The following is a 24286-nucleotide window of genomic DNA, read 5'->3' on the forward strand; positions in this document are numbered from 1 at the left end:
ACTCTACTTTCAGTATTGACATGTGGATCATGTTAAGTCCTCACTGTCTCAGCATTCCTGAGTACCACTATATTCTGAATAGGAATCAGAGTCTCAGAAAAGTTAAATATATTGTTCCAAGTCCACCTAGCTATTAAGTGATTGAAGCAGGATTTGAATTCGAATACTTCCAACTTCTGGAGATTCTGGACAGGATAGTTTTTTAATCAGAAAGAAGTAGACAATTTAGGGGTTGGGTGGTGGTGCACCTAGTTGATCGCACACATTACCATGTGCAAGGACCTGGGTTCAAGTCCCCAGTCTCTACCTGTGAAGCAGTGCTACAGGTGGCTCTCTGTCTTTCTCTATCATTCCCATGCAATTTATCTCTTGTCCTATTACATTAAAAATAATAATAGATAATTAAAAGAAGTAGACAGTAAACTATCTTTCTAGAGGTTTTCATAACTTAATCCAAAAAGGAATTATCATTCTGGAAAAAATAAAAGCCCATTTGTTCCTTTCAAAACAAAAGACTTGTAATGGGGCTCAGTAGTCTCAGCTTTAGGAATTTATGCAAGAGAAACTAAGGTCTATTTTTACTCATGAACTTGTACAGGTGCTCAAAGCTACTTTATTTATAGTAACCTCAAATTGGAAACTACCCAGGTATACTTGGAAGGTTGTGTGGTTAAAAAAAACAAAACAAAACAAAGGAGGTCAGGCGGTAGCACAGCGGATTGAGCGCACGTGGCACAAAGCGCCAGGACAGGCTTAAGGATCCGGGTTGGAGCCCTGGCTCCCCACCTGCAGGGGAGTCGCTTCACAGGCGGTGAAGCGGGTCTGTAGGTGTCTTTCTCTCCCCCTGTCTTCCCCTCCTCTCTCCATTTCTCTCTGTCCTATCCAACAATGAACGGCATCAACAACAACAATAATAACCACAACAAGGCTACAACAAGGGCAACAAAAGGGGAAAAAATGGCCTCCAGGAGCAGTGGATTCACGGTGCAGACACTGAGCCCCAGCAATAACCCTGGAGGCAAAAAAAAAAAAAAAAAAAAAGCCAAACAACAACAAAAAATTGTGACACACCCAGACTATGAAATACCACTGAGTAACAAAAGTAGTAAACTGTTTTCCTTTCCTCAAAGTTACTTTCTATCTTGCTCTCCTCCTCTCTGTCTTCCCCTCCTCTCGCGATTTCTCTCTGTCCTATCCAACAACAACAACAGCTATGATAACAATAACAACTACAACAAGCGCAACAAAAAGGGCAACAAAATGGGAAAAATGGCATCCAGGAGCAGTGGATTTGTAGTGCAGGCACTGAGCACCAGCAATAACCCTGGAGGCCAAAACGAAAGAAAGAAAGAAAGAAAGAAAGAAAGAAAGATGGTAACAATGGAAGATAGAGTATTTGTTCAGCAAACAGGAATTCTAATAGAACATGATACAGTCAGCATACTCTCTAGATGATACAACCCAAACTGAGTGTCAAAGGGTTAAGACCTTCATATGCTTACTTGATTATTTCCGTAAGTTTTCTTAAAACCCAGACTTTCACATCCAGATATATATATATATATATTTTTTTTTTCCTCCAGAGTTATTGCTGGGGCTCGGTGCCTGCACCACGAATCCACTGCTCCTGGGGGCCATTTTTTTTGTTGCCCTTGTTGTTATTTCTTCTTTTTTTATTGTTGTTGTGGTTATTTTTATTATTGTTTTTATTGATGTCGTTGTTGGATAGGACAGAGAGAAATGGAGAAAGGAGGGGAAGACAGAGGGGGGAGAGAAAGACAACTGCAGACCTTCTTCACCGCCTGCGAAGCGACTCCCCTGCAGGTGGGGAGCCGGGGCCTGAACAGGGATCCCTACGCTGGTCCTTGTGCTTAGCGCCACATGCGCTTAACCTGCTGGGCTACCGCCCGAACAGTACCCCCCCCCCGCCCCAGCTCTCTTCTTTACACACTTCAATTTTTAATAGGCATCTCAAACTTAACACATCCCAAATGAAATATCTTTGTGGTACCATCTAACTTTACTTCTTCTGTAACCTTCACTGATAAAGGATGGTTCTTCCTTCTTTACCAGAAAACACTCTTGGAGACCTTTTATCCCTTTCTTTAACATAAGATATTCAGTCTCAAGAAATTCTGCTAGCTCCAACTCAAAACTAAAATATTATCTACAGTCTAACCAATTCCCAATATCTTCACTGCTTTCACCCTGGTCCAAGCTGTCACTGTCTCTTATTTGAACTATTATTAATACATATTGAATGGTTTCCTTGTTTGTTTCCACCCTGAGGCTTTCCTTGGTTACTCTATTTAAAATTGCAACTTCCACCCCCTTTCCTTGCCTCATTGTTCGCCATGAACCTTTTCATGATTTCAACATCAAATTTTCCATCTTTTCTTTCCCTTTATCTCCTCCCTCTGGAATGTAGGTTTCATTAAAACAAAGTGGGTTTTTTTTTTTTTTCTTTTTTGGTTGTTTTCGTTTGTTTGTTTCCTGGAAGGATTATGTTTTACTCACCACATATTTTAAGTGCCTTGAATAGTGCCGGGGGATAGCAGGCATTTAAAAAATATTAACTGCATGAAAGAACAAAGTAGCTCACATTTCAGTGTAGGAGCAAGAGGTGTCATCTGAAGTGACTCAGATGCTATCTGAGGAGATGAGGGACTAAAGAAAGGCCCTCATTTGTGCTGCGGTCTTAACTGCCATGATTATGCAAGGTCTCTTAATCTCCAGCCCCGGCTCCAATCTTGACATCCAGATAGGCATTTCCAAAGGCGTGCTAGAGGGCTGGTGAAGCAGCTCACTTGAATGGTGTGCTGCTTTGCCGTGCCTGCAGTCTGAGTCCAAGTCTGCCCCCCATGGAAGCTTCAGTGCTGTTATGTCTCCCTTTCCCTCTCTGCCTTTATCTAAAATAAAACAAAACAAAACAAAACAACAAAGGAAAACTAGACTTCCCTACTGGGGATGTTTCAGATTATAAAGACAGTGTGCTTAATTAATTAATTAATTAATTAATTAAACTTATTTACTTATGAGGGCAGAGGGAGCCAGAGCACCGCTCAGGCACACGTAGTGCCAGGGATCGAATTCAGGACCTCATGCTCTGAGAAGGGCAGTATGTATAAAAAAAAGAACTCATCTTCTCTGACAATCTAACCACTTCTCTTGACTTTACTATTTTTAGGTTAATTGAATCATTGTTTTCCTAATTCTCTTCTAATCCAATCTCACTAAACAGTTATTAAAATCTTTATATATTTTACTTTTATTTTATTTTCACTCATCCTTTTTATCTATCACAGCCTTCATTGTAACTTCTTACCACACTGTTGTGGCAGCTCCACTGACTGGCCTCTCTTCTTGAAATTTCACCCCATTCCAATCCAGCATGTAATCTGCAGCTGGAACCGCTTTCTTTCTTTCTTTTTTTTTTAATGTTTATTTTATTTTTTTATTATCTTTTTAAAAATTTTTAAATCTTTATTTATTTGATAGAGACATTCAGAAACTGAGAGGAAGAGGGAGATAGAGGGAAGAGACAGAGAGACACCTGCAGCACTGCTTCACCACTTGTGAAACTTTCCCCTGCAGGTGGGGACTGGGGGCTCGAACCTGGGTCCTTGTGCACTATAACACATGTGCTCAACCAGGTGTGCAACTACCCAGCCCTATTCTTTGATTATCTTTATTTATTTGATAGACATCCAGAAATTGAGAGGGAAGGGGGAGCTAGAGAGGGAGAGAGACAGAGAGACACCTGCAACCCTGCTTCACCGCTTGTGAAGCTTTCTTCCTGCAGGTGGGAACCAGGTGCTTGAACCCAGGTCCTTGCGAACTCTAATGTGTATGCTTAACCAGGTGTGCTGCCACCTGGCACCAAACAGCTTTCTAAAAACCTAATTTTTTTTTTTTTTGTCTCCAGGGTTATCACTGGGGTTTGGTGCCTGCACTATGAATCCACTGCTCCTGGAGGCTATTTTTTTTCCCCTTTTATTGCCCTTGTTGTTTATTGTCATTGTTATTATTGTTGTTGTTGTTGTCATTGTCATTGTTGTATAGGACAGAGAGAAATCGAGAGAGGAGGGGAAGACAGAAAGGGGGAGAGAAAGATAGACACCTGCAGACCTGCTTCACTACCTGTGAAGGGACCTCCCTGTAGGTGGGGAGCCATGGGCTCAAACCAGGATATTTATGCTGGTCCTTGTGCTTTGTGCCATGTGCGCTTAACCCACTGCACTACTGCCCAACCCCCTAAAAAACTAATTCTTGTGTCATCCTTCTCAAGAATCATACTTCTCCAACTCTTTTTTTTTCTTCCCTCTCAGTACTGCCTTAGGTGTGTCCCAAATATTTTGATAGCTTGTGTCTTCATTTTCACTGAACTCTCAAAACATTTTGATTTCTTCCTTTATTTCCTTTTTGACCCAGTAGTTATGAAGTTGAGCTTCCACATTTTGGGACTGTTACTAATCTTTTGTTAATTGTTAAGTGTTAGTTTAATTCTACTGTGGTCTGAGAAGATGCTTGGGATGACTTCAATGCTCTTGTGTTTGCTGATGCTGTCTTTGTGACGTAACATATGGTCTATCCTTGAGAATGATCCATGTGGATTTGAGTAAAATGTGTATTCCAGTTTCTTGGGATGAATGACTCTGAAAATGTCCAATAGTTCTAGTTTATCTATCTCCTCATTTAGCTCCCTTATGTCTTTATTGATTTTTCTGCCTGGATGATCTGTCAAGTTGAGAGAGTAGGGTGTTGAAGTCCCTACTATGACTGTGTTGCTGTTAAATTTCTCCAACTCTTGACCCTATATGTCTATCTAGCCTCATTTCTCCTGAAATATCCCTACATGTCCAGTCTGCTAATCAAACTGAGCCAGTTGCTATTCCAAGATACCCATTCATGCATGCCCTCTCCTCTTTGCTTATGTTGCTCTGTTAAATCTTACCTACCTGCAGTATTTTATTTATTTATTTATTTATTTATTTTTGCCTCCAGGGTTATCGTTGGGGTTCAGTGCCTGCACTACAAATCCACTGCTCCTACACGCCATTCCCCCCACATTTTATTGGTTAGGACAGAGTGAAATCGAGATAGGAGGGGAAGGTAAAGAGGGAGAGAGAAAGGTACACACCTGCAGACCTGTTTCACCACTTGTGAAGCAACCTCCCTGCAGGTGAGTAGCCAGGAGTTCGAACTGGGATCCTTGTGTAGGTTCTTTCGCTTTGTACTATGTACACTTAACCCAGTGCACCACTGCCCAGTATCCTAATTGTAATATTTTTAACTAGTGGTTCAAAATGGCTAGATATTCACACACAAAGAATAAGCCTTTCACCATATAAAAATTAACCTAAAATGAATCATGGACCTAAATTTAAGAACTAAATACCATAAGAAAATAGGTATAAGTTTTCATGATCTGGGATCAAACAGCACTTTTTAAAGATACCAAAAGCACAGGTGTCCAAAGAGAATACTGGTAAGTTGAATTCATTAAAGTTTTAAATTTTGGGGACTGGCAAAATAGGTCACCAGGATAGTGCACCTGCTTTGCACTGTACAAGCCCCAGGTTCAAGTCCAGTCCCTGCCACACTGGAGGGAACTTCAGTGCTATGATGTCTTTCTCTCTCTTTCTCAATCTCTCTTTCTCCATTTCTTTTTCTCTCTTTTCCTTCCTTCTACTCCTTTTTCCTCCTTTTTTTTTTTTTTTGGTTTTGTTATTTTTGCTGGGGGTTCTCTACTCCAGGCTGTCTTTTTTCGGTACAAAGACTCATAGAGACAGGGGTGAGGGTGAGTAGGGGAGATGTCACAGTGTCAAAGCTTCTTCCAATTTCCAATACTCCATATGCCAGAGTGATGTTCTAGTTCTGTCCCTCTCTCCCTCCAACTAAATAAAGACATCCTGTAAAAAAAAATGGTACAGCTGTGATCATGGGAAATTAGTCAGCTGGTAGAGTACAGGACTTGCATGGCTGGTGCTCCTGGTTTGAACCCTGGCACCCGGTGAATGGTACTTTGTCCTCCCTCTCCCTCTCTCTCTCTCTTTTTCTCCCCCTCTCTCTTTTCCTTCCTCCTTCCCTCTCTCATGAAACTCTATCTCATGTGAAATAAATAGAATGCTACAGAAAAAGGTTAAACAGTTACTATATGGCTTGGCAATTCCACTCCTAGGTATTTGCTCAAGAGAATTAAAAAAAAAAGTCTGGGGGCCGGATGGTAGCGCAGTGGGTTAAGTGCACATGGTGCAAAACACAAGGACCCGCCTCAGGATCCCAGTTAGAGCTTCTGACTCCCCATTTGCAGGGAGGTCGCTTCACAAGCAGTGAGGCAGGTTTGTAGGTGTCCTTATCTTTCTCCCCCCATCTGTGTCTTCCCCTGCTCTCTCAAATTTCTCTCTGTCCTGTCCAATAACAACAGCAATAAGAACAATAACAACAAGGGCAACAAAATGGGGAAAATGGCCTCCAAGTGTAGTGGATTCATGGTGCGGGCACCAAGCCTCAGCAATAAACCTGGAGACAATAAATAAATAAATCTTTAAAAAAAAACAGTTCAATAAAAACTTACACATGATTGTATAAGTTCACAGCAACACTATTCTTTACAGCCCCAAAGTAAAAGCATAGCCTAAATCTTTATCAACTGACTAATGGATAAAATGTAGTTTATCTGTACAATATTATTTAGTCATGAAAAGGAATGAAGTGTCCATATGCATTACATCATAGATGGGCCTTGAGAACATATTCTAAATAAAAGAGCCAGAAACAAAGGGCCATAAGTAGTGTGATTCTATTTATATAAAATGTCTGGGAAAAAAACACCACAATGAATTCCATAGAAGCTAAAAGTAGTTTCACAGGTATTAAGGGCCAAGGGGAATAAAAAAATGACTGTTTAAGGAATGGGGGAGTTGTTCCTTTGAGGATGATAAGTATGCTTAAAAAATTATTGTAGTTAAAGTCATACAAGGTTTGTGATTACACTAAGACTATTGGCATATCACTTTAAAAAGTGTGTGAATTGTTTCAATAAAGCTATTATATAAAAATTCTTGTTTTTTTTTTTTTTTTTTTGCAGAGCTGGGACATCACACATGCTTGATTTCACTTCTCTGGGCAGTTCTCTCATCTGGAAAGAGAGAGGGCAGACAGAGGGAGAGGCTCCAGAGCACCAGAGATTCCTTGCACACAGTGCCAACACTCGAATGTGGGCTGCGCACACGACAAGGCAGGCATCCTGCAAGTAAGTGATCTCTCTAGCCTTGGCTTGTTCTTTAAAAAGCATCTAGTTAAAAAACCTCAATCAGCTTTTCTTTCAGTCTTACAATAACTTTTTTCTGTCCCATATTAAAGTTTCCCCTTTATCCCTTATACTTGAGCATAAGTAGGGGGCTGTCTTAATTCTCTTTGTATCCCTCCATCTTGACCACGGTAAGTTCTGCATGAAAGTGGACTGAATTAATGGTTAAAAGTAAGTCCCCAAATCTGCTGCAATAGACCACAGTCCACTTAGATTTCATGCTATATCGTCCTTTGCTTTGTTTCCTAGATCCCGTGTGTGAATGAGGTCATCCAGTATTGGCTCTTCTCCTTCTGGCTCATTTCACTCTGAGTCCCTCCAGTTCCATCCATGTTGTAACAAAAGAGAAGATATATAATTTATTACAACTGACTAGTATTCCATTGGGTTAATAGACCACAACTTCCTTAACAACTCGCTTGTTGTTGGGCAATTAGGTTGTTTCCAAATCTTAGCTACTACAGATAGCACTGCTTTGAACATAGGCGTGTATAGAGCTCCTTGGATAAGTCATATTATTTCTATTGCTCTTATTTCCTCCTGCTAATTCAGGATTTCTGATCATGAAAAGTCCTTGGTAAGCATTTCTTGTAAGATTCAGTGGTGTTTTGCAAGCATTTATATATGAAGTCCAGTTGTCAGGGCTGGGGAGATAGCATAATGGTTATGAAAAAAGAGTTTCATGCCTGAAGCTCTGAGATTCAAGGTTCAATTCTCAGTTTTACCATAAGCCAGAGCTGAGTACTACTCTGGTAAAAACAGACAAACAAATACCAGATCCAGCTGTCACATCATCATTATCTGCTTTTCCCTTCTTCCACCACTCCAGTTCCCTTCTGATTCTTGTCTACCAGGTACTCATGTCAGCCTGGAGTAGGTTCTTATTCCTGTGGCTTCTCCCACCCCCACCCCCATACCCCGGGAACATATTTTTGGGATTGTTGCTGCTCACACTGGGTTCAATACTTAAAAAAAAAAATAGAGACAAAGAGTGTACCATGCTAAGTGAAGATGTTAATAACCAAAAACGTGTGGAGTGGTGTGTGTGTGTGTGGGGGGGGGCTGTGCGGGGAGGAATGAGGACTCCAATTTTTTTTGCTCAATTTTTTTGTGAACTTAAAATTTTTCTTTATAATTTATTACTTTTTAAATGTAAGAATAGATTTATCTAAATCTCTTTTATAATTCTTTTCCACCTGGGTATCAAAACTACCATTTGTGTACTAAGGCCTTCTAAAGTTTCTGCCCCAATAACATGGAAGTGATAAGTTCAAGGGAGTCGGGTGGTAGCACAGCAGTTAAGCACAGGAAGTGATAAGTTCCATTGCTGAATCTTCTTGATTCTCTTCCTCCCTTGCAAAAAAGTGAGTAATGAAGGAAAGTATTGACTAGGGTCAGCAAAATAACTCACCTGGATAGTGTACCTGCTTTGTCATAAGTTATCCATTATTCAAGCCCCACATCCACCATGGTAGAGGAAACTTTTTGTTTTTGGCCTCCAGGGTTATTGCTGGAGCTTGGTGCCTGCACCATGAATCCACTGCTCCTGGAGGCCATTTTCCCCATTTTGTTGCCCTTGTCGTTGTTATTGTATTGTTGCCATTGCTGCTGCTGTTGTTGTTATTGTTGTTGCTGGATAGGACAGAGAGAAAGCAAGAGAGGAGGGGAAGACAGAGAAGGGGAAAGAAATATAGACACCTGCAGACCTGCTTCACCGCCTGTGAAGCAAACCCCTGCAGGTGGGGAGCCAGGGGCTTGAACCAGGATCTTTACACCTGTCCTTGAACTTTGTGCCATGTGCACTTAACTTGCTGCTCTGCCGCCGACCCCCTAGAGGAAACTTTTGAGCTATGGTGTCTTCACACTCATATACACACCCCACCCATCCAGCTCTATTTCTGTCTGAAAAAGAGCCTGCAGTGGTGAGGCCCAGTGATGACAAAACAGGAAGTATTAACTAGAGTCCCTCTCTAGTTTTCTGATAATTCTCTTCCTAGGGTGATAATTTTCTTCCTTGCCCACCCAAGCTAAAAGTGTGTTTGGCACACTCGCCATTACTGATTTACTGCTCTGATTCTCTGAACTAACAACTCTCTGAAAAATAAATGCCAGTGTAATTTCAGATTTCAGGGAAAACAGTATATTGGGAGTTGGTGTTTCCCTAACCTCAGTAGCAAATAGATAAAGATAGTGTCTGGCTTATTATAGAGGAATTCCTCAGTAAGACTATGAAGCTCTAGCCCTGCCCCTGTCTCTAGATGCCAGAGGGTGACTGGCGAGAGTACGTTCCCAAATCTGCCCAGACCTTCTTGTGGTGAGTCCTAGTGGTAAAGGCACAACCAGTAGTCACATTCCACCAACAGCCCTTAATTGTCAAGTGGCCATGATGTTCTCACACTTGAACAGAATGAAATTCTTCTGTTTCCTGTCTCTTGGTGTCTATCTTGGTGTTTTGTTTGTTTGGGTGGATTCCATCAATCTAAGACAGTGGGGTGCAAACTGTAGTCTATGTAAGACTGGTGACATCCGGCCTGGTAGATAGCATACTGGTTATACTACTTAAAAATAAAACAAAAACTCTCATGCCTGAGACTCCAAGGCCCCAGGTTCAATCCCTGGTACCAACATAAACCAGAACTGGGTTGTCCTCTGGTAAAAAAAAATTAATTAAGAGGGCCAGGTTTGGGAGTCGGGCTGTAGCGCAGCGGGTTAAGCGCAGGTGGCGCAAAGCACAAGGACCGGCATAAGGATCCCGGTTCGAACCCGGCTCCCCACCTGCAGGGGAGTCGCTTCACAGGCGGTGAAGCAGGTCTGCAGGTGTCTATCTTTCTCTCCCCCTGTCTTCCCCTCCTCTCTCCGTTTCTCTCTGTCCTATCCAACAACAAAGACAACAACAATAATAACTACAACAATAAAACAACAAGGGCAACAAAAGGGAATAAATAAATAAAATAAAATATTAAAAATGAGTAAAAAAAAAAAAAAAGAGGGCCAGGTTTTTGTGTACCTGGTTAAGCACACATAGTATTATGCATAAGGACCTGTGGAAAGACCCAGGTTCGAGTCCCCACTCCCCACCTGCAGTTAGGAAACTTCACAAGCACTGAAGCAGGTTTGCAGATGTCTATCTTTCTTCCTCTCTGTCGCCCCCTCTGCTCTCAGTCCTATCCAATAAGAAAGAAAGAAAGAAAGAAAGAAAGAAAGAAAGAAAGAAAGAAAGAAAGAGAGAAAGGAAGAAAGAAAGGAAAACAATGGCTGTCATGAGTAGTGAATTCATTGTGCAGCTACTGAAACCCAGCAATAAAGCTGGTGGTTTAAAAATAAATAAATAAATTTAAAGTTGTTAGTGCTGAGAAATGCTGGGGTAGGGTGCAGAAAAACTACTTGTATATTTTGTTGCAGACTTCTATAATCTACATTTAAAAAAACAATAAATGTGCAGCCACAGAGATGTCTCAGTGGGTAGAGCACAGGACTTGCATATGTGAAGCTTGTCATTCCATCCCTAGTACTGCATCTACCAAAGTAACATTCTGATCTCTCTCCTCCCTCCCTCTCTCCCTCCCTCCCTCATAATATAAAAACAATTTTTTTTAGATAAAAAATTTTCTGAGTTAAAGACATATATCTGTACATGACCTAGAGGGCTAACAATCTGGAGAATGGACTTCAGTATAGGCATTTGAAAATTAATCCAAATGTATGACCTTATAGAGTGTATGAAAATCCTCCGTGAAAGAAGGGGTGTAGTTAGCAAGAAAAGTCCTGGGTCCAGACACTCCTGTTGAGGAGTATGGCTTGGAGAGCAGGTGGGAGAGGCTGCATGTACATGTTCCTAGGACAGTTGTATTGCACACAATCCTCAGAGTCCACTTTGAGAAACACTGGTCTAGAGGGTGGAGAGGTCAATGTACACAAGCATCTAGTGCCTGAGTAAGGCTTTGAGGGCCCAGGGGACTCAAATTATAACTATTTCAACTACAACAGTAACACAGTTGGAGGTTTTACTCCTCTGGTTTGCGTAGCTCTCAGTGAGGCTGGATAAGCTGCCTGCTTGCCCTGTGTGCAGCCCAAGTTCAAGCCTTAGCACCCTGTGAGAGGTACTATGCAAAGATAGAAGCCCCATTGCTGTGGTGTCTTCTCTTTTTCTGAATGAAAAAAGCAGCATACAGTGAAATTGTGCTTGTATTAAGCCCTGTACCCCACCCCCAACCCCCCTCCGCCAATACCCTTCACTGCTGAAAGAGCTCTCACTAGTTACTGCTCTGAGGGACTCATTCAGTCTCAGACACTACTACACTACTGGGCATTTCAAATTGTGGGCCTCTCTCCCTTCCTGTAGTTTTCCTTGGTACTAACGGGGTGTTCTTCCTGACAACCACAGCTAACCTACTTATGTCCATCTTCGCCGTGCCAGGAATATATATGTGTGTTGGGGGGGGGGGTATAAAATATACCTCCAAGGATTCTTCGTCTTTGTCTCAGGTCATCTGTCTTCTAGGAAACATGCCAGCTACCTTACTTAACTCATGGAATTCTGTCATTCCATAGCTATTATTTTACATTCATAGACATCTCACAGTCCTGCCATCATTCCTGAAGTAACTCTTGAACTCATTTGGTCTACACTTTTCCCTGAAAACTTCTCTATATCTCTTTTTAAATTGTAATTATTTTTTTCTTATTATTGACAGAGAAATTGAAAGGAGAAGAGGAAATAGAGAGTGAAAGAGACAGAGAGACACCTGCAACTCTGCTTCACCACTCATGAAGCTTTCCCTCTGCATGTGGGGACCAGGGGCTTGAACTGGGATCCCTGCACACTATAATGTGTGAGCTTAACCAGGTGCACCACAGCCTGGCCCCAAAATAGTAATTCTTTTTTTTTTAAAAAAAGACTTTTAAAAATATTTATTTATTAATCCCTTTTGTTGCCCTTGTTTTTTATTGTTGTAGTTATTGATGTTGTCATTGTTATTGATGTCGTTATTGTTGGATAGGACAGAGAGAAATGGAGAGAGGAGGGAAAGAGGGGGGAGAGAAAGACACCTGCAGACCTGCTTCACCACTTGTGAAGTGACTCCCCTGCAGGTGGGGAGCTGGGGGCTTGAACCAGAATCCTTATGCCAGTCCTTGTGCTTTGCACCTCGTGTGCTTAACCCACTGTGCTATATACCACCCAACTCCTCAAAATGGTAATTCTTATCGGTGCTTTTATTATTATTTATTATTATTATTTGATAGAGACAGAAAGAAAATTGAGAGGTAAGGGGGGAGAAAAAGAGTCACCTGAATCCCTGCTTAACCACTTGCAAAGCTTTCTTCCTGCAGGTGGGGGCTGGGGGGGGGGGCTTGAACCTGGGTCCTTGCGCATTGTAATATGTTGCTCAACCAGGTGTGATACTGCCAAGCCCCCAAACTCCTTCCTAATGCCATTTCATCTTTCTCTCCTTTCTCTTTCTTTTTGGAAGAGCAGTCTAATCCTTCTGTCCTTCATGCTGAACTGTCACAGTAATGTTTTTTACTCTAAGAGGCTTCTGCTGTTGCCTGCTTCCTGCCAGGTTGTGGCCTTTTGTTCTTGTCTTCACAGTCTTTGGCCAGTTCCTCTAATAGCAACATTTGTAGATTGTTTGCCCTCTTTTTTAGCTGATGTCTCATTCTTGACATTGAAATAGACCGGAAATGTCTGTTTATCTGATGCCGCAGAGAAATATAAACTATACACTTCAGTCTTGTGTGTGAAGGGCAAAAGGTTTATTTTGTAATATTGCACAACATGACAAGGGGAGGTTTCTCCTTTCAAAGCCTTTGGCTCCATCTTCCTTGTGGTGCCTTCTATTCTTGGGGCAAAGGCAGTGCCTGGAATCCTGACCTCCCTTCCCCACCCCCACCCCCAATCACACACACATACGTTCTACCAATTTAGAAATTTTCCTCTTCTTTCTTAACAAAGAAGTTAGCTCCTTCCCCTCATAAGGGGTGGGGGGAGGGCAAGGGCATGACTTGCTGAGGTTGTCCTATGCTCTGGTCTTTTGTGGTTCAGTATTCTCTGCTTATATCTTTTCAACTATTGTTAAACACCAGCCACAGATGCAGATGCACTGGTAGTTTTGAGGCTTTCAGTAATTGCTAAAACAGTGCCTGATGGATTTCTATCATCTCCCCTTTGCTCTCTGCTCTAGGGACCATCTCACCTTGTAGCATTTCAGGCTAGAATCTAGTCATAATCTAATCACGATTCAAAGGTCTTTGACTTAAGGTACTATAGCTCCTCAAGCACTCACAGCTGCTGGCATCATGTGCCTTTTCTCATGGGCTCTACTGCCTCCCAAATTGGTCAGTCTGATCACCAGTGAAAAATTTTCCCAGGGAGCTGGGACAGAAGGGGAGGGACTTTGGATCAATGCAAATACAAATGCCACAGCTTCTCTCTCAGCTCTTGGAATGTCTCCAAGTTTCTTTTGTCTGTCTTTTCTTACCTAACATTTATTGTCCAAGATCTATATGCTTCCTTCTTTCCTTCCTTCCTTCCTTCCTTCCTTCCTTCCTTCCTTCCTTCCTTCCTTCCTCCCTCCCTTTCTTCCTTCCTTCCTTCCTTCCTTCCCTCCCTCCCCTCCTCCCCCCTCTCAGTCTCTCTTTCTTTACTAACTTCCTCTGTCTTTGTCTTTTATTCTCTTTCTATTTCTTTCTTCCTTCCTACCTTTCTTTTTTTTTTTCTTCTCCGTCTTCAGGGAATCAAACCCAGAGCCTCATCCATGTGACCTATGCACTCTGCCAATGAGTTACACTCCCATCCTCTACACCCTAATTTTCGAAACTTCTCTTTACTTGGTACCATTTGGGGGAAAATGCATTGCTTTACCTCAATAGAGAGTTTACAGAAAACTTGCCAAGTTCCATTCTCTTTTTGCTATATCCAATTGTGGATAAGAAGTCTAAATCATTATCTAGTTTCCATGGCCCATCCCAATTTGGGGGTCATTCTCCAAACCAGCATGGCCAATGAGGAGAGTTGCAGAACACCCCATGTACAGTTAGCAGCTAAGCAGCCCTGTGAAAACACTTACCTGGCTCATGTGGTAAGTCTGTTGTGGCACACAGGGTCATTGGACCAGGAGTGCCCAGCACCATGCAAACCTCAGACTCACATCACCCTTTATGTGAGTTGAACCTTGTGACAAGGCAGCCAAGTTTGATTGTGGGTCTCCCTCTCCCTTCAGTCCCTTCCCATGATGGAACTGTCTTGGCAGCAGGCTCCATGCAGGCCAGACTCACAGCCAGATACATCTGAATCCCAGTGGTTGATAGAGCTTAAGTTAGGATTCCCCTCCCTACATATACCTTTAAAAAGCAAATGTTCTGAATGTCAGTCTCCAGAATTTGACATTTTCTTCACAATACTCAGGATTTTTACTCTCTACTCCCTTCTCTTATGCTGTCTCTTTCCACTTTCCCCCAAAATTCTTTTTTTAATTTTTATTTTTTTTAGTTTCTTTATTGGGGCATTAATGTTTTACAGTTGACAGTAAATACAATAGTTTGTACATGCATAACATTTCCCAGTTTTCCACATAACAATACAACCCCCACTAGGTCCTCTGCCATCATGTTCCAGGGCCTGAACCCTCCCTCCACCTGAGTCTTTTACTTTAGTGCAGTACACCAACTGCAGTCCCCAAAATTCTTTTAATAACATCTTTACCTCTCCCTACCCTTTCATCTTTCTGTTCATGAAATACTTCCAGGTCACGAAGCTCTAGTTATCCTACTTCAAGAAAAGCCACCTGGTTACTGTAATTTGAGGTGGTTACCTGGGGAAAGGGAACTGGTAGTGAATGACTATACTGCAGGTATCTGCTGCCCTCCTGGCACTTTTGAGAACACACGGACAAGGGGCACAAAGGCTAAAGGGAGCTTCCTGAGTACACCAGGGAGGCAAGTCTGTCTCATAATGAATGTCTGACAGCATTCACATCACACAACTCACAAGGTGCCTTGAGCCAAGAGAGCCCAAGACAGATTTTTCTAAACATTTCTTTTACTCTTTCCTTTATAATACCTGAGCCACAACACAGACACACACACACACACACACACACACACACACCCCAACATGGAAGGCAGAGGTACAAGTCCCTGTGAAAGACCATCCCTCCACCTCCAATAATACCTAAGAATATTTCAACTAGAGACAAGTCACCATACAGATAGAGTTAAAATATAAGCACTTTTCTTTTTTTAATTTTTATGTATTTATTCCCTTTTGTTGCCCTTGTTATTTTTTATTGTTGTCGTCGTTGGATAGGACAGAGAGAAACGGAGAGAGGAGGGGAAGGCAGAGGGGGGAGAGAAAGACACCTGCAGACCGCTTGTGAAGCAACTCCCCTGCAGGTGAGGAGCCGGGGGCTCAAACTGGGTTCCTTATGCCGGTCCTTGCGCTTTGTGCCACATGCGCTTAACCCACTGCACTACTGCCCAACTCCCAAAATACAAGCATTTTTCAAAGGTAAGCAGTATAACTAGTTCTTGTTTTTCTGTAATCAGAGCAAAACAAACAAAAAGCACATTAACACACAAGTATACCCAACAAGAAGCAAGGGGAGTATGCAGGCGTGTAACTGTGACCCCCAAGAAGCCCCAAATATGTTAAGTTTAATACCTCCAACAACATTCAGCTAGACAGGGCAGACATTCCTGCTGCTCTCTCTCCCACCCCCCATCTTCTCTGAACACATGCTTTAAAAGAGAGAGGACAGAAACCAACACAGAAAGTATAAGCCATACACCTTGCCCCTGAGGGGAGGGGCATGCTTCTAAAGAGGAGCAGCTGGAACCAGAAAGAGCCATAACTATTTCTTTGTATAACCACTATGCCATCTACCTCCGTCCATAACTATTTCTTACACACTATGAAGCATAAGTAATTAGGGCCGGGGAAAACAGCTTAGTGTTAAAGCACAAGACTTATATGCCTAAAACTCCAGAGGTCCTAGGTTCAATCCCCAGCATCACCAGTATCCAGAACCAAGCAGTGCCATGGTCCAAAATAATAACAACAACAATAAATAAATAAATAAATAAACAAATAAATAAAATTATGCTTTTTACTATTTAGGAAAGGGAAGGGATTAGGGTTAGGAAGTAGAAGGCATAAGATATCTAGTCTCAAAGGGGAGAGAAATAGATTTCACAGACAAATTTCCTTTTAAAAATTTGTGAAGAGGTCACAGAGGTGAAATCAGCGGAGAGATTAATTTTAGTAGAGCGAACAATGGAGCAGAAGCCAGATTACAGGGAATGAAGAGTCATGGAATGAAAGCAGCTACAGGTGGCTCATGGGAGGCATATGGCAGCTAAAGGACAGAGAGAAAGAAAGAAGATTGGGGCCAAGTGCAGGTTTTTCTGAAATGAATCTAAAAGAAAAAATTAAGAAAGCCCAAATTTAAGTCAGATCTTTTTATCATTTTCATTGACTTGAATTCCATTTCATTTTCTTGAAAGGCAATCCAGTCCAAGAAAACATTTTCAAAATGGTTTTTATAAGTATGAATTTTCAATAATAAAACCTTTTACTATATTAAAACTCAGCGACCTAAAACATTAAAAAAAAAATAGTATCATAAACCAACTGACTAAAAAAATGTTAAGTGTGTCAGTTTTAGTGGCAGCCCTAATGGTAAAATTTATATTCAAAATCATGAATCCAGCTCCTGCCAGCTAATTACTGGAAAAGACTATGGGACAGCTGTGTGCTGTAGATCACTACAAAAAATCATGTCAGGCAGAGTCCTTCTCAAGAAAATCACAAATTTTCCCTGACACTGAAATGTAATTTGTATTCCAGGATATTTTATAGAGCAATAGGCAGTCTTTCCTTGTCCTCGTTTCCTTCCTTCTTTATGTATTGTAGCAAACTGCTGAGAAACGCTGAGCTACAAAAAAAGCACTTCAGCACTTAGCATTTAAATGAGGACTAACTGGGAATAAGCTGTACTCATTCTCTGTTCCATGGTGAAAGCTGCTAAGGAACAGCCCAAACCACTGTTCCCAGAAAGCCCGAGACTGCAGGACCTCTTCCAGGATCATTATGGAGGCAGAGAATTTTGTTTTTCGATTTTGTTACCTTGGTCCCAGTAGTGTAGACTTTAGAGAACACTCAAGCTCTCAGTTGTGCTGATGGGCACAACATCAGTTGTTGTCTTCTTTGTTTGTTTTGTTTTTTAATAAAGAATTTAGGTGCACATGGTAACTGTAAGAGTAATCCTACTAAACAACTAGGTGGACCCTTCAAGGTAGGAAAATTGGTAGGTTTTGTGGCACTTTAGTGCTATTTTCACTACTTAATGGAACTATAAAGCCAAAATGATGATAAAAATGTTCTGTCAGTCTGATCCACTTATCAATTCCTATTGCCTTTATTAACCAGCCACAATTCAAAATAGAAATAAACCCGGAAAGGTATTTGGATGAGTCTTCTCCTTTTCACTAATTCATATTTTCTTTTTTATAAGGAGGAGTCTTACCTGTATGATGTTCCCGGAGATTCATTCTACTTAACCAGACTCTAAATCTTACAGATAAGAGTGTCCTTTTAAAAAAATATTTATTTATTTATTTATTTATTTATTCCCTTTTGTTGCCCTTGTTGAGGAGTGTCCTTTTTATATCTCTCTTCTTTCTATTTTGATAGTATGTTGGAGATATAGACAAAGAAAAAAAGTTGAAGGGGTCAGGTGGTGGTGTACCTGCTTAAACACACACATTGCCATGTAGAACCCAAGACTGGAGCTCTCACTCTGCATCTGCAGGGGGGACACTTCACAAACAATGAAACAGACCTACAGATATTTTTCCCACCTCCTGTCTTTCTAAAGTATATTTTCCTTGTTTAATATTTTTATTTATTTTATTATTGGATAGAGACAGAGAAATTGAGAGGGGAGGGAAGATAGGGAGAGAGACCTCTAGAGTTACCTGCAGCTCTGCTTCACCACTCGTGAAGCTTTCCCCCTCCAGGTAGGGACCAGAGGCTTGAACCTAGGTCCTTGAACATTGTAATATAAGTGCTTAACCAGGTGCACCACTGCCTGGTCTCTCTTTCTCTCTCTTTTATTTTATTATTTATTTATTTAGTTATTGCCTCCAGGGTTATTGCTGGGGCTCAGTGCCTACACTACAAATCCACTGCTCCTGTAGATAATTTTTTCCTTTTGTTGCCTATCGTTGTTGTTATTGCTGTCATTGTTGTTGGATAGGACAGAGAGAAGTCGAGAGAGAGAAGGAAAAACAGAGAGGAGAGAAAGATAGACACCTGCAGACCTGCCTCACCACTTGTGAAGCGACCCCCTGCAGATGGGGAGCCAGTGGCTGGAACACAGATCCCTACACCGGTCCTTGCACTTTGTGCCACGTGCGCTTAACCCGCTGAACTAGCGCCTGCCCCCCTTTTTCTTATTTACCTTCCACTCTTAATTCCTATAAAAAACAAAAATGGAGCGGGGGAAAAAGTTGAAAAATGCTACAGAAAGTATAAATGATGAAATGTTAGCCAAGAGTTGGCAAGTTTTGAAGCTGGGTTGTGTGGCTTTGTAATGTATGCTGTTCTATCTTTATGATAATATGAGCACTCCTAAAAAATGATGCTTTCAAAGTCTAATATAGTGAACCCATGGTACCTGAGTGAAGGAATATGACAATAAAGTATGGCTACTGGTAGTGGAGGTAGTGCAGAGGGTTAAGAGCACGTGGCTCAAAGCACAAGGACTAGCAGAAGGATCCCGGTTTGAGCCCCAGGCTCCCCACCTGCAGGGGAGTCGTTTCACAGGCAGTGAAGCAGGTCTGCAGGTGTCTCTCTCTCTCTTCCTCTCTCTGCCTTCTCCTCCTCTCTCCATTTCTCTCCGTCCTATCTAATAATGATGACATCAATAACAACAACAATAACTACAATAAAAAAAATAACAAGGTGGTCCAGGAGGTGGCCCAGTGGATAAAGCATTGGATTCTCAACCATGAGGTCCTGTGTTCAATCCCTGGCAGCACATATACCAGAGTGATGCCTGGTTCTTTCTCTCTCTTCCTATCTTTCTAATGAATAAATAAATAATTTTTAAAAAAGGGCAACAAAAGAACAAAAATAAATATATAAAAATTTTAAAAATAAATATGGCTACTAAGAATATGGCTACAAAAGAGAATTACACTTTTGAATTCAAGATATCATAATGTAGGATATTTTAAGTTTGACCTGGAAAACATAAGAATTTCATCTATGGGATTACATAGACAGACTGAACTCTCTATATTCAGACTGTATAAAGTTCACATTCTTACATTTTACACTTTGGATTTCATAGAGCCTACTGGAACATATAACTCAGTAATGTACTGGTACGAGATGATGCTTAAATTGAGAAAGTAACCTGTTGTTAAAAGTGAATTTCAACTGGCTAGGTAATGGCAATTTAAATGATCCCCTTATGACCCAAAAAAGCATGCAGAAAAATGATAAGATCAATACCAAGAGCCCACAAGAAAGACGGAGAAAAATGAATCGTAAAAGTTTGGCTCATAATGAGACTGGAGAGTCTGTCCAAAACGGTAGTTTCTTTCAAGAGACCCTAGGAGGGTAGGTATATTTCAAACGTGAGGCATTGGGGAATATTATTTATGTGGTTCAAGCTCAGTTTCCCCACAACTAACACAGCCTAATCTTTTCCCTACTAAGAAAAATCTGTCTTCTAAGGGTTTATTCTGAGAAAAAAATTGTATTGCCCTCTCTCTCTCTCTCTCTCAACTCTATGAATTCTCCTCTGCCTTTCTGATGGACATAGAAATGAATCAGTGGAGCCCAGGAAAAGATGGTTTTATTAATATTCCCAAGAGAACACAGCACACTACCCAGTGTAAAGCAGTAGTAAACCAATGGTCCCCAATGGGAAAAAGAAAAAAAAAGTAACCTCTTTTCATGCAAGAGGGAGTGTGTGAATCCCCTTTTGGTCCTTTTTTATATCCCATTTATCACTATATAGTATCACCAAAAGTATATCTCTCTTCTTCTCCCTCTCCCACTCCCTCTCATCTTATACTATCTCTCTCCCTCTCTCTGCACCTTGGAAATTCCTCCTCCTCTCTTACACAAACTAGTTTTGTAAGAAACACTGCAATTATGTATCTCTTCCCAGGTTTTCATGACATTTACAAATTATCATTATCATTTAATGTTATTATTCATGATAGAAGAAATTGAGGCACTGAGAGGGGAAACAGAGGACTCAATTTATTGAGGAAGTCCATGACAAAACTAAGGATTCAAGGTCTATGATTATGTCTCAAGACCTACATATGGCCTTCTACAGTGTAGCTACTAATCTAATCTTCCTCAGAGTTGCTCTAGGAAACTCATGATAACTTTAGTGGACTAGAACCTTCTTTAGTTGATCAGGGAAAAGCTATTAGCATATTATTTTCAAGATTCCAAAGCAGATTCCCTAGTGACTGAAATTTCTCAGTCTCTACAAAGATGAGAAGCCCTATTTAATGTGAAAAATCTTAGTGGGTCCTCACTTGATTACAGTTGCCTTTTTATTTTGTATATGTCAGTGGGAAAAAAAAACTTATTATGATGACAAGTGACCATAAATGCAATATTTTGAAGTGACTGTGTGTTTTATTCATAATGTACATTTAAAAATAATAGTACAGACAATAGTCATATTAACTATGGATGATGCTTGGTGAGAATGTGGATCCAAAGACACCCCATCCCAAACAATATTGAACACTTTGCTAACCCTGGTTTCTGCATATCAATTTCAAGGGCCATTGAAATGTTACTCTAAAACAGAATGACCAAAGAATGATGTATTTCAAAAACTGCCTTCAAACCTAGAATTGCAGAAAAAGTTTTGCTTTGTTCCAGAAAAGGCACTAACCCTGTCTGAATTCTTTGGAAAGAAGTTGAGGCAGTCATCTTTGTTAAAGAGTGAGTGTAGAGCCATAGTCAGCCTCTGTGTCCCAGAACATCTTTCTGATTTGATGCTTGAATTGAAGAGAGAGCAAGAGTGAGTGTGAGAGAGAAATGGACAGAAGTGGGCAAGACCTAATATTATTATGAGACACCATTTAGACTACAATGAAGTCATCAGTTAAAGAAAAATATGTTCTATACTCATTTATTCCAGGCGAGTAAATTCACTGAAAGTGAAAAGTCAAATCAGTTCATCTCTTAGCACGATTATCATTACTGAAGCCATCACAAACTGCTTGGCTGTCTCATAAATTTCCATTTCCTTTCTTGGGAGCCATTAGGAATAAGAAAAGACTCAAAGGAAAAAAAAATTTTTTTTGAGTAACTGTAGAGTAATTCTTCTCAGAAGTGTTGCAATGAGTAGAATATTCAAGAATGCTCCCCTATACCCAATTTCCTTATACCAAGAAACCTAGTGAGACCCATCCAGGTGGATAGCTGTATTCCTTTCTTTTCAAGTCCAAGAATTCTGTTGATGGACTCTCTTTGGACAATAATTTCAGGCAGGCCTACAGTTCAACAGCCAGGCAGAAATTGTGGTTCTCTGTTTGTTAAATGCTTTTGAGATCCTTACATAAAAGGTTGATAATGAAGTATTAGAAACATCTGAAAGGCTGTGGTTAGTCAACTTTCTCTGCATGGCACAAAGGGGAAAATGACCTTATACAAAGCCTGGATGGCTTCATTATAAGAATAAGCAAGATTTTAATGTTATATTTGAAAACTGTGCTTTTCAGATGCTACCAAAAACCAGACTCTTGACCAAGTACAAATGTTGAATTCAAATTAGGGTTTATATGAACAAAGCAATTAAAATCTAATTGCACTAGACAGATTTGTACATTTTCTCCTTGAAGTCAGGCAAGGCAAGAAGGGGTTCTTAAACCCTGTTTTTTAAATTAGAACTTTCTTTCACATCTCTTTTTTTCTTTTTCTTTTTGAACCCAGACACTTGAATTTGGACAGACAAGCAACCCAGCCACCTTTCAGTGTGGCTGTGTCAGTATCAGAATGAAGTGACCATGACCCCCTCCAGCAGGGAAGGGACACACAGTAAAGGTATTTTTTATAGAACAATTCTTCAGACTGCCCTGGTGACTGGAGAAAGGAATCTCGTGTTTCTCTTTTGCTGATACTGAATCAGCTGAAGAATACCGTGAACCTCAGTAGAAACGCTCTGAAATAGTCTCCTCTCCCTTTTGTCTTTTTATTCTCGTGACAGGAGAGAAGAGATATTTTTTGAACATCAACTACTAAAGTGCCGATTAAAACTGACCAATTACTTGATGGTTCAATTTATAATCAGAAATGTTACAAATGGTTGGTTCACTTGCAAACAGCTGCGTTAATTTGGCACCCTCTTTATCAACTCTCTAATAAAGATGGTTATACACTTTTATGAGCACACACCCTTAATTAGCACAGGAAGCTGATTTCAGCAAATAAATTTTTGCTCTTGTTTCCTCAACAGCTTACACAATAATTGGGTTCATATTTTGGTAAGATAGATGGTTAAAATGAGAACTGGCAGAGAGATTGAGCTTCCATCTTAATTGGGAAGAAACCCTAAGCACCATAGCAACACACATTTCCCAGGTCTTCCTTCTGTATGTCATTATGGACTTAGTTATTAACCTTTTCATATATTGAGCTGTAACAATGTGGTTTCGAATAGCTAAATGAAAAATGACAGTATCATCTATCATTTGGACAGTCGTTTATAATTTACAATGCACTTTCACACACATTGTCTCATTTTATGAACTCTTCAGAAAGAGTTGTAAATTATTACATACATTTGGAGAGAAGTTTAGAGTTCAAAAATCTCGATTCAGAAATAGTTAACACAATGCCAACACAGTAACTTGAGTAAAATTTTAAACTCTACAAAGTAATGTGAGCAGTTACCTAGAATATTCAGAAAATTTTAAAAGTTTAGTCAGAAAGTACAAAATAAGATCCTTTTGAGTTTTGTCTCCGATCTTCATCTCAAAGATCAGATTCAAAACACAGAACTTGCTTTGAACCACCTTCCTCCTCACAATGCTGGCATCAGGAGTTGGTTTAAAAGAGTTACTATCCATTCCTCCAAAGCCACTTTACTATCCATTTCTCCCAAATCCACTTAGAATATTTGAGTCACAGCAATCTGTAAAAATAGGAGCCCCCATCTCTTAATCTATTCATAGGGGTCCTAAAAATTCACTGAAATCAACCATACATTTAGGAAGAGGAGCACTCCATAGAATCATTCCTAGGAGAGAGTCAAAGATTGAAAATAAGAATAAGTTCTCTCCAATATATAGCATGTATTTGTCCAGTCCCAGTTTCAGGTGATAGAGGTTACTTACCAGGTGTGGCTGAGTTGGAAGACACAGGTGAAAAGAAGGATGCACACAGAAGGCTTCATAAGAAACATAATCCTCTGGAGTAATAGAGAAAAATCAGAAAATCTGGAGATCAAAGAGGTGAGATGGGGGAGTATTCTCAGAGGTAGAGGGATGGAATTCTCCTCAAACCTCAACTTCCTTGGTGTGTAAGCGATCCCAAACAGAGTTAAGGGGAGGTGAAATGGAGCTGCCAAACTTCCAAAGAAGAGATTATCTACTTAATTAAAGTTTTTTTCACCCTCTAAGTCCTTTAGCCAATCAGAACTCAAGTGCTAGAAAAAGATTGAGTTGATCAAAAGAACACTCCAGGATCCTCCCAGACAAATGCAGAAGAAGGGGACGAGGAAAACGGGACAAAGAGAGGAACACGGAGAAAGAGGACAAAGAAAAAAGGGAGGGGGTAGGAAAAGAGACATAGCAAATCCCCTCCACATAATTACTGCATGGAGTCTCTCTCCTCTCTGTGGCCTGTGCCATCCCACCTCACCACAGCCTCCCCCACCCACGCACGCTGACTAGCAGACACACAGAGGAGAGTCCTCCGGTAGCCCCAATGGG

The 24286-nt window shown here is 40.7% G+C and overlaps 1 protein-coding gene across 1 annotated transcript in view; it reads right to left on the minus strand.

Annotated features, from left to right (window-relative positions):
* The window catches only part of WNT8B (Wnt family member 8B), a 31406-nt gene extending 7655 nt beyond the window's left edge, over positions 1–23751 (minus strand). The window contains exon 1 of the mRNA XM_007530271.3: positions 23690–23751. Within this exon, the coding sequence (XP_007530333.2) occupies positions 23690–23748 (59 nt within the window). The 5' untranslated portion in view covers positions 23749–23751. The remainder of the gene's footprint in view (positions 1–23689) is intronic.
* Positions 23752–24286: the final 535 nt, after the last annotated feature.

Source organism: Erinaceus europaeus, chromosome 14 (genome assembly GCF_950295315.1).
Source record: "Erinaceus europaeus chromosome 14, mEriEur2.1, whole genome shotgun sequence".
Lineage (NCBI taxonomy): Eukaryota > Metazoa > Chordata > Mammalia > Eulipotyphla > Erinaceidae > Erinaceus > Erinaceus europaeus.